Source organism: Acipenser ruthenus, chromosome 2 (assembly GCF_902713425.1).
Source record: "Acipenser ruthenus chromosome 2, fAciRut3.2 maternal haplotype, whole genome shotgun sequence".
Taxonomy (NCBI): domain Eukaryota; kingdom Metazoa; phylum Chordata; class Actinopteri; order Acipenseriformes; family Acipenseridae; genus Acipenser; species Acipenser ruthenus.
Genome location: NC_081190.1, coordinates 85,244,720 through 85,255,091, shown reverse-complemented (window position 1 = coordinate 85,255,091; position 10,372 = coordinate 85,244,720). Strand labels below are relative to the sequence as shown.

Here is a 10,372-nt window from a genome sequence, read left to right as displayed (position 1 = left end):
ATTCATGTTCAAAGAAAGAAATGGAGAAATTAAATAATTTCATGGCGCTGTCACACTTTCCTTTTACAGGGTCTTCTTGAAGAATGCAGCCATCGTGTTGCTGTCGGCTGCAGTGGCTGCCAGACAGGCTTTAGTGTTCAGTCAGTTCACTCCACTGTTTGTGCTTAGCAGCGTGGTGAGTGTTGAAGCTTAAATGTGTTCAAAACATGTTTTTGTAAAGTTTGCACTTGGCGGTGGGTGCATTAGACTTATGCTTGTGGCTTATCTGAATTAATTGTGTATTTGTCTTTGGTGGATTAATATCCTTGATGACAAGAATATAGGTTGAGGTGATTGTAAGTCTTTACATACTGTAATTATGTATATCATCCCAACATTTTTAGATCTATAAAACCAATTCTACAGTTAAGAAGAAATGGACATCCAATGGCACTGCTTCTTCTGAGCGGCAGAAAGTAAGTTATAGTCATTTCTGGTTTGTGAATGGTTGGGATAATGGCTATTCTGCATTTTAGGAATGGATTGCTTTAATTTTAAAAACTTGTGAAGTTATTCAGCATACTGTGAATGTAGGCCATGGTACAATTACTGTATTTGTCATACATTTCTTTTTACCTACATCTTCAGAACTGATCATCCAGTTATGATGTGGTATACCGATTCTTTGCGGCAGATTCTTTAAATTTGTAGATGCTAAATTACAAATACTTACATATAAGACTTTTGGCTTGTCTATAATGACAGTGATGGTGGCCAAATGTACTGTGCTCCTGTTTACCAAGGTATTTATTTAAGTGTATTCTTGAACTCCCTGCATCCCAGCAGCAGCACTAAGATGAATAGCCTTTCATTCAGCACACCTGACTGTCTATACAGCAACGCCAACATGTAAGGAGAAAAACATTATTGGGATTTCCTGTCTTTCAAAACACATCACTCCAAGGTATTTGTCACCTTTAGCTACTAGACCACAGTGGGTGTGTTGCTGACATTTAAATTCAGATAAAACTTAAACATCTGCTGATGTCAACAAGTTAAGTGCTGTTACAATGTTGTCTAAGTTTAGGAGTCCTTCAGTTTGGTGGTAAATTTATTATGGGACACGAATGAAGTGTTGTAAAAGTGCAGAATAATTATATTAACAATAGAAGTTAAGACTGTATGCCTACAGCAAGCAGCAGAAATCTAGGCCAACCGTGGAGTAGGTATGGACAGTACAGAGCTCTAGATAAAAAGGAAGCAAAAAGGATATACTTATGAGGTAAAAAGATGTCAAAGAAGCTGGATCCCTGGGACATGCTAATTGAGTGCTCAAACTTGTTTACTGTCTTACAGCTTCTCAGCTGAGTGTCCTCCAGAAAATAAAACATTCTTTCTCGCTGAAGCTAAGGAGGCTTTTGAAATCGGTCTTCGACCAAAGAAGATGACATGATTGTCACTAGCAAGCAGGAGCTCCACTTATTAGTCAGGGCAGCTTTCTCCGACAGTGACACATGGGTGGCTTGGTGAAAAAGAAGAGACTATGAAGGAGGCTAAAGCAATGTGCAAAAAGCCATGGAAAAAACTGTATGTGGCTGGCCCAGGAGATCATCCAGGTTCTCAGGGATGGGAAATCCATTTTGCAGGTGAAAACCTTAATTCAGATGAAAAGTCACATGTTCCAGACAGCTACAAAAGGTCTGCAGAAAGGTTAGTGTTGTATTTTAATGTCAGCTTTGAGGATGCCCTAAAAAGGTACTCGCAGTACTTGCCATGTGTGAAGCATTCGAAACATCATGTGGACATCCCAAGAATCCCAGACTGGAATTTTGGAGACAAAAACGAAAAAAAATATATATATACAGAGTGTGGTACAGAAACAGGCAGTCCCTCAAAGTCAGGGGGTTACAGACGGAGCAGGAAAGAAACAGAAAGAATTTGCCAGAATAGCACATTCAACCCAATCGAGTCAACTAAACGATAAGAGAAAGTCACTCCATGTCAGCCAGAGTTCAGGATCATTAAAATGCTGGTACAGATTATTAGACAGGTTCTTCTAGTGGTTGGGAGGACCTAGGCAACAATGGGGATAATACTCTTCATATAGAAAGAAGAGAAGCAGACCTTGGCTGAGTCCCAAACTGCACCCTTGCTCACTCATTACCTTCCCTTGAGGGACAGAAGTACTATGTTCGCCATCTTAAAGGTTATCCCAGTTCCTTAGGGAATGAGTGAAGGGAGCTTTATGTGCCTGTGATGAGTCAAAGGGGTTTCGGTCTGTAATTCAGCCTCCCGACAGTAGAAGGTATCAAACCGACTCGGGACTTCCCTTACCAAGATCTCGTGACCATGACGAAAGTCATCTTTATGAGGGGCGGCACCTTGGTGAGGGGCGGAAGAACGAGTATGTAAATTCCAGCCACTGGAGTCACGTGAGGTTCAAGGACACCTGTCAGTTGGAATTGGTGTTCCACTGACTACCGGGGCGGGGCTTTGCATACTAAAGGGAACGTGCTACTGTGTCCGGGGTTGGTCCCACGAAGTGTAGGCGGAGGAAAGGCTGGAGGGAGAGAATCAGTGCCGGGTTCTTGTTGTTTTTATTTTTCACGGTCGGAAGCTTTACTCACGTTGTTCTCTTGGTTTTGATTCTTTTTCTTTTGTTTTATTCAGCACATCACGAAGAGGACTAGGAAGCTTCCGATCCTTTTGTTTTGTTTCTCCAGCACGCCCTCCCTCACATCCTTCTTTTGTTTGTTTTTTTTTCGTGTAAATATTAATAAAGAAAAACTTTTTACACGTAAAGTACTGTCTGGAAATTCCATTATTACTCACACGCCTCACACGTGGTGTCAGAAGTGGGATATGGATCCAGCTACAGTCTTGGCAATGTTTAGGGAGCAGGAGGAGAAACGAGAGGAGAGGGAGATACGGCGCCAGGAACAGCTCGCCCAGTTCTTTGGACAGCTGGTGGAGAAAATGTCGACACCAGCATCGGAAACAGCGGTTGCCCGGATGTTTGCAACACAACCGAAGTTACAAAAGATGACTCCGGAAGATGATCCCGAGGCTTTTCTGGTCACCTTTGAGAGAGTGGCAGAAGCAGCAGGGTGGCCCAAGGAACACTGGGCCATGAAACTGGCACCTTGCTTGACAGGGGAAGCTCAAGCAGCGTATAGGGCATTAATGGCCACAGAGGCAGCGGATTATGCCAAAGTAAAAGAAGCTATTCTCTCACGCCTCGGGATCACAGAAGAAACATACCGGCGCCGCTTCCGGGAATACCAGCTGTCCGAGGGGGTGCGGCCCCGGGTTGCGGGACAGTATCTCCTGGATCAATGCACCCGGTGGCTGCAACCAGAAGAACACACCCCCCAAGAACTGGTGCAGAAGATCGCGATAGAACAGTTCGCGTCTATTCTACCGCCAGGAAACCGGGAGTGGGTTAAACGGAATCAACCTACCACTCTCGAGAAAGCCATCATCCTGGCGGAGGCATATGAAGACGCAAACGAAGGCGCCGTCCCTGACCCCACTCCTGCCCCTAAGCCAACCCGGACCAACCAATCAATGAAGCCCAGAGGGGGTAACCAGACCTTTAGACCATGGAGGCCGAGGTTAGCCCCATCTTGGGCGAGAGGAAAACCCCCTAACCTGTCGGTCACTGACTCACAGGACAAACAAACTCCGTTGGTGCCTTCTACCCCAGTGTGTTACAGGTGTAATGAGCCCGGACATATTGCCAGGGATTGTCCGATGATGGAGGTGGACCTGGCAAAAAGATCCTGGTCAGCGGTAACAGGTAGGAACATTGGGGAATGTCGGGAGGGCCCTTATCAATTAAGAGTACAGGTCGGGGATAAGAGTTCTTACGCATTTGCGGACTCTGGGTGTGCACAGACATTGATTCGACAAGCTCTCTTGGAGGGGGTAACCTGGGAGCCACAGGGTAAAGTGGCTATCTCCTGTATCCATGGAGAAACTCGGGTTTATCCCACCACTAAAGTTAAACTTACTGTTGATGGTTATTCAGCTTACGTTAAAGTGGCTGTAGCACAATGTTTGCCATACCCTGTTCTCCTGGGAAGAGACTGGCCGTTTTTTGATCGTATTTTAGGTCGGGAAATGGTCTTAGTTTCTACCAGGGGACAATCTAAGCAACGGGAGAAAACAATTGGCGAGATTTTCCCGTTGCAAACCGACCTGTTTAACCCTAAAATCCGCCCCAGAAAAACAAAAAGAGAGCGCCGGGTGGAAAAATATGAGGGAACTCTGAGACGACAAGGGGAGGTGTCTGACTCAAAAGTAAACCAATCTCTGAAACGGCAGGGTAAGGGAGTAGGTGTTCAGTGTGACCGGGGCTGCGAGGTTACTGATGTGGAAGGTCAAATAATACAAGATACTCCTCTCAGTGTACCTAGCCATTGGGACCGAGATATTGACCTGGGATATGAACAACAAAATGATCCCACGTTACAATACGCTTGGAAACGGGTTAGATATGTTGAGGGGAAGGATATGCAGGAAGGACAACCAGTGGTATTTCCGCATTTTTCTGTATCTGGGCACTTATTATATAGAATAACCCGGGCTCCCGGGACGGGACAGCTCGTAAAACAGTTATTGGTTCCTGGGCCTTTTCAGTCGGAAGTCATGAGATTAGCGCATGACATTCCATTTTCAGGTCATTTAGGAACTGAAAAGACCCAGGAACGAATTCTGGCCCGGTTTTTTTGGCCAGGGGTTTACGGTCTTGTGCGGAAGTATGTATCTGAGTGTCCAGAATGTCAATTAGCTGCCCCGAAGTTAGTTCGCCCCGCACCTCTGGTCCCACTGCCCATTATTGGAGTACCGTTTGAGAGGATTGGTGTAGATTTAGTAGGCCCTCTGGAGGGTGCAGACTCAGGGTATCGGTATATTTTGGTAGTAGTGGACTACGCAACACGATATCCAGAAGCTGTTCCCTTACGCTCTATGAATGCAGAAGTAGTAGCAAATGAATTGGTAAAAATATTCTCTAGGGTGGGAATCCCGAAAGAAATTCTCACTGATCAGGGCACTAATTTTATGTCTGGCTGTATTCAGCAATTATACAAATTATTAAAAATTCGTTCAATTAGAACCTCAGTTTTTCATCCTCAAACGGATGGGCTTGTTGAACGATTTAATCAGACTTTAAAAAGTATGTTGCGCCGCTTTGTAGATCAAGAAAAACGCAATTGGGCCAAGCTGCTTCCCTACTTACTTTTTGCAGTTCGTGAGGTACCACAATCTTCAACGGGATTTTCCCCGTTTGAGCTCTTGTACGGTCGGCAGCCGCGGGGTATCTTGGATCTCATAAAAGAAGGTTGGGAAGAACAGTCAAAAGAGTCTAAAAATGTAGTAAAATATGTGTTACAGTTACGCGATCGCTTAGAATTAGTCGGTCGATTGGCGCATGATAATCTCAAAGCGGCACAGCAGAAGCAGCAGCAATGCTACAATAAAAATGCAAGAATCAGGAACTTTCGGCCTGGGGACAAAGTGGTGTTGTTGCTTCCCTCATCGGAATCTAAGTTGTTTGCTAAATGGCAGGGTCCATTTGAGGTTATTCGAGCGATTGGAAAAGTAAATTATGAGATCCGACAGCCTGGGCGTCGGAAAGAAAATCAAATTTATCACGTTAATCTCCTCAAACCGTGGAAAGAACGGGAGGTCCATTTTATATTTCCTGCACAGGAGGGAGAGGACTTTGGACCCTCAATTGAGCCAGTGTCAGCAATTGAGGTCCCGATGGGGGAACAATTAACTCTTGATCAGCGCAGAGAGGTAAGCGATCTAATTAATATGTTTGCTGATGTGTTTTCTAACGTGCCTGGAAGAACGCATTTGATCGAACATGCTATTATCACTCCGCCAGGTCTAAGAGTCAGACAGAGACCGTATCGCATTCCAGAGAGTCGGAGAGATTCTGTTCGGAGGGAGGTGGAGTGTATGTTGAAACTTGGGGTAATTGAACCTTCCCGAAGCGAGTGGTGTAGCCCAATTGTACCAATAGACAAGCCAGATGGGTCACTACGGTTATGTATAGACTTTAGGAGGGTGAATGCTATCTCTAAGTTTGATGCATATCCCATGCCTCGAGTAGATGAACTCTTAGACAAGCTGGGGCGGGCCCGGTTTATTTCAACCTTGGACCTGACGAAAGGATACTGGCAGATTCCATTAACTAAAGCCTCTCGTGAGAAAACGGCATTTTCAACCCCAGAGGGTCTTTTTCAATTTCGCACTATGCCGTTCGGACTTCATGGAGCTCCTGCTACCTTCCAGAGACTGATGGACAGGGTATTACAACCTCATCGAGAGTACGCTGCTGCGTATATCGACGATGTAGTTATTTATAGTTCTTCCTGGAAAGAACATTTGAATAGATTAGAAGCCGTCTTACAGTCTCTGAGGAAAGCGGGTCTCACAGCGAACATGGCAAAGTGCGCTATTGGAAAAGAAGAAACTAAATATTTAGGTTTCATAATGGGTAAGGGTAGAGTGAAACCGCTGGTTTCAAAAGTCCAGGCTCTGTTGGATTCACCGGTACCTACCACGAAAACCCAGGTGAGATCATTGTTAGGGTTGGCCGGTTATTACCGCCGCTTTATTCCACACTTTTCCACTATAGCCGCCCCTCTCACTGATCTCACTAAAAAGAACGCTCCAAATAAAATTAAATGGAGTGCAGAGTGTCAGACGGCCTTTGAATCTATTAAAACTAATTTGAGTCAGGCCCCAGCATTAGTAAGCCCGGATTTCAGCCGAGAGTTCATCCTTCAGACAGATGCATCGCAGACTGGTCTGGGGGCGGTTCTGTCCCAGGAGAGAGATGGTATAGAACACCCGATATTATATATCAGTCGGAAGTTACTGTCCAGGGAACAGAGGTATTCAGTAGTAGAGAAGGAATGCCTGGCAGTAAAGTGGGCTATGGAGTCCTTAAAATACTATCTTCTGGGACGACCCTTTGTACTCATCACAGATCACGCCCCTTTAAAGTGGTTAGACACAATGAAGGATTCAAACGCTAGGATTACGCGGTGGTACCTGGCGCTCCAACCCTTCGCCTTTCAAATAAGGCATCGTGCGGGTAAGTTACACCAAAACGCTGATTTTTTTTCCCGGGAGGGGGGGAAAAAGGAGGGGTTAGAGGTTTCCGAGTGTTCCTTCGGCTCCACTCTGAGGGGTGGGATATGTGATGAGTCAAAGGGGTTTCGGTCTGTAATTCAGCCTCCCGACAGTAGAAGGTATCAAACCGACTCGGGACTTCCCTTACCAAGATCTCGTGACCATGACGAAAGTCATCTTTATGAGGGGCGGCACCTTGGTGAGGGGCGGAAGTACGAGTATGTAAATTCCAGCCACTGGAGTCACGTGAGGTTCAAGGACACCTGTCAGTTGGAATTGGTGTTCCACTGACTACCGGGGCGGGGCTTTGCATACTAAAGGGAACGTGCTACTGTGTCCGGGGTTGGTCCCACGAAGTGTAGGCGGAGGAAAGGCTGGAGGGAGAGAATCAGTGCCGGGTTCTTGTTGTTTTTATTTTTCACGGTCGGAAGCTTTACTCACGTTGTTCTCTTGGTTTTGATTCTTTTTCTTTTGTTTTATTCAGCACATCACGAAGAGGACTAGGAAGCTTCCGATCCTTTTGTTTTGTTTCTCCAGCACGCCCTCCCTCACATCCTTCTTTTGTTTGTTTTTTTTTCGTGTAAATATTAATAAAGAAAAACTTTTTACACGTAAAGTACTGTCTGGAAATTCCATTATTACTCACACGCCTCACAGTGCCCTTCACTGCATCCTTCAACTGAGTGTGCAAAACAGTTGACTTCTGCAGAAGTGTTTTTGCACTGAAGTCCCAGAGACAAGTGGGAACAACTATGTCAGACGCGGCTGCACATAAATATAATGTAAATGTAATTAGCTAGGAAATTGTAGATATTGTTAAATTATTTAACAAGCAAATTATTTGTGAAATGTATGTTGTATTGAGTCGCTTAGCTAATAAAATGAATATTTGAAAATCTATGATCACGATTTAAATATATGATTAAAAAGTACAGCGAAAAATCTTTTCAGTGCATATCTATCAATTAATTAATTAATGAACTAGATCGGTAGCTGCAAAACTAGGAGATGATATAAGCGAGCAATATATTTTAATTTTTTTTTTTTTTTTTTTACGAAATACAGTGACAGAGGAAGACCCTAAAACTGATCCAGCTGCATGCGGCAAACGATGTTCTCTTCACGGGGAAAAGAAACGCCGTGAAGCTGGGCTGGGAGTGACATTTGAAACTTATGTAGCCTGCACACTTATCATTTTCATTATATGTTTTTGCAGTGATTAATAAATTAGTGTAGAACCTTTAGCCATTTCGCAGTGATACTGAATATAAAGCCAAATATATTACCTATTGAATTAAAAGTAAAATAGATATCTTATTATTTAAAACAAAACAAAAACGTAAATATTAGGCTACATTATTAAGCACATGTTCGTAAGATGTGGCAAAGTTTGCATTTTATTCACCAATATCAAAGTTTTTCAAATTATCTCAAAGTTTGCTGAAATTTGCATTATTCCAGTTCTTTGGAACAGGAATAGTACAAATTCAACAGCCATTCTTCCAAACTACAATCTGACAACAAAAGATTGCATAGCTTCTTATTCAGTTAAAGGTAAAGGCGCTGAATGATGATGCTGAAGTGCGTCCCATTTAACACTTTTAACTCCACCCTACACCCTACACCCTACACCCTACTCCCTCGCTCACCCAAGTGCACACTCTGTGACGTCAGTAAAACGTCACGTGAAGTGTACACTTGTCAAAGGGTGTAGGGTGCAAGGGAATGGTTTGGGATGCAGCCCTTGATAGACAATGCTCCACTGACTTTGGTGACGAGGCCAATAGAGACAGTATTTCAGACTATGATTCTCTGGGAATTCAGAAGATGTCTTTACAGGTCGACCAGGTTGTAATCAGCCTACATTGGGGGTAGCTAGTGCTTCAGCACTTCATCCAGTCTGCCATCAGCTAATGTTGGGGCATTGAAAGGACCAGAGGTGGACCCTCTAATGGAAACAGCTGAAAGCAAAGATGATGTGGAGTACACTGGCAAAGCACACAAATGCACATCTTCATATAAAGCTTTCAGTAACTCTTGCAAACCTCAGAAGAAAAATGTATCATTTTCATCAGAGGAAAGTAGGCCATTGAACTGGTTGAGGGTTTTGAGAAATGCAAGCTCAAGCACAGGATTGTATCCACCTTCAGCATCCCTTGAATTTGAAAGACCAACACCAGAAAAAGATGATGTTGACACTGAAAAAGAAACTGCTGCTAATGTCCCAGCTAGCAGACCCATTGTTGGTGAAAGTGATTTTCAAGGTACTGATTCTAAATATCTTAATTCATTAAAAGCTAGGACTGGGCACAGTAGTACACAAGTTCAATTAGAAACATCACTTTCAATAGATGAAAGCAACTCTTTTGAATTTCTGGAGACAGAAATTGATGTAGATGCAGATGTCAGTCTTGCTCAGGAAAAGTCACAACATTCCTATCCAAATAAGCTTTCTAGCATTCCCAAGAATTCCATGAAGACAGTCCATTGCATGAAAGTGGGTCGACGGAAGTTGTAGATAAGCCCAAGGCGGAGAGAGAAGAAAGTGGAAATAATGCTGAACAGGGCTTTTTTGATGAAGACACGGAGGAGGGTGAAGTAGATCCTCTCGCCTAGATCCTTAACAGCGGTTACAGCTCATATTCTTCAATGAGATCCTGGTTCCGGGCATCACTCAGATTACCAGAAGGTGTTAGTCCTTCCTTTCTTAATTCCACTGGGGACTCCTTTGTGTTTTGTTCCCAGCTGGACTCAGATGGAAATTATTGAAAAACGTATTTTAAAGGCAGAAGAAAAACTCTTGCCTGGAGTAAACCAGAGCTGGCTGCTTGAGCAACTGAAGAACACTGGAGTTTTTTAGCCTAAACATTTCAGATATGTCTACTGTATATTAATCCATGTAAAAATAGTCTGTATTTATACAATACAGCAATTGGACATGTTTTGAACATGTTGCATAACATTAAACTTCAATAACATTGATTAAGCTTATTAAGAATATGGACTACCTTAATGATATAAACAGTGATCCTGCTGGTGTTTTCTACTAGGGGTGATTTATTGAACCCCTTATTAACATCACTTAATGCTAAAATAGTAATAAGAAGTTAAAGATATAGCAGGTTGATGAGTTTTACGGCAGTGTAAAAATATAAATATACCCTTAGTTTTTTGTTCCAAGAAGTTAGTCAACATGCTGTGAATGATCATGGTCACATGTCATGGTGCTCTCTCTAATATT

General features: G+C 43.4%; 1 protein-coding gene across 1 annotated transcript; it reads left to right on the top strand.

Annotated features, from left to right (window-relative positions):
- The first annotated feature begins 2,386 nt into the window (after positions 1 to 2,386).
- On the top strand, positions 2,387 to 7,685 carry LOC131701959 (zinc finger and SCAN domain-containing protein 29-like). Its single transcript, XM_059003046.1, has 2 exons — positions 2,387 to 3,778; positions 7,616 to 7,685. The coding sequence occupies exons 1-2, from the start codon at positions 2,842 to 2,844 to the stop codon at positions 7,633 to 7,635; spliced, it is 957 nt and encodes a 318-aa protein (XP_058859029.1). The 5' UTR covers positions 2,387 to 2,841; the 3' UTR covers positions 7,636 to 7,685.
- Positions 7,686 to 10,372: the final 2,687 nt, after the last annotated feature.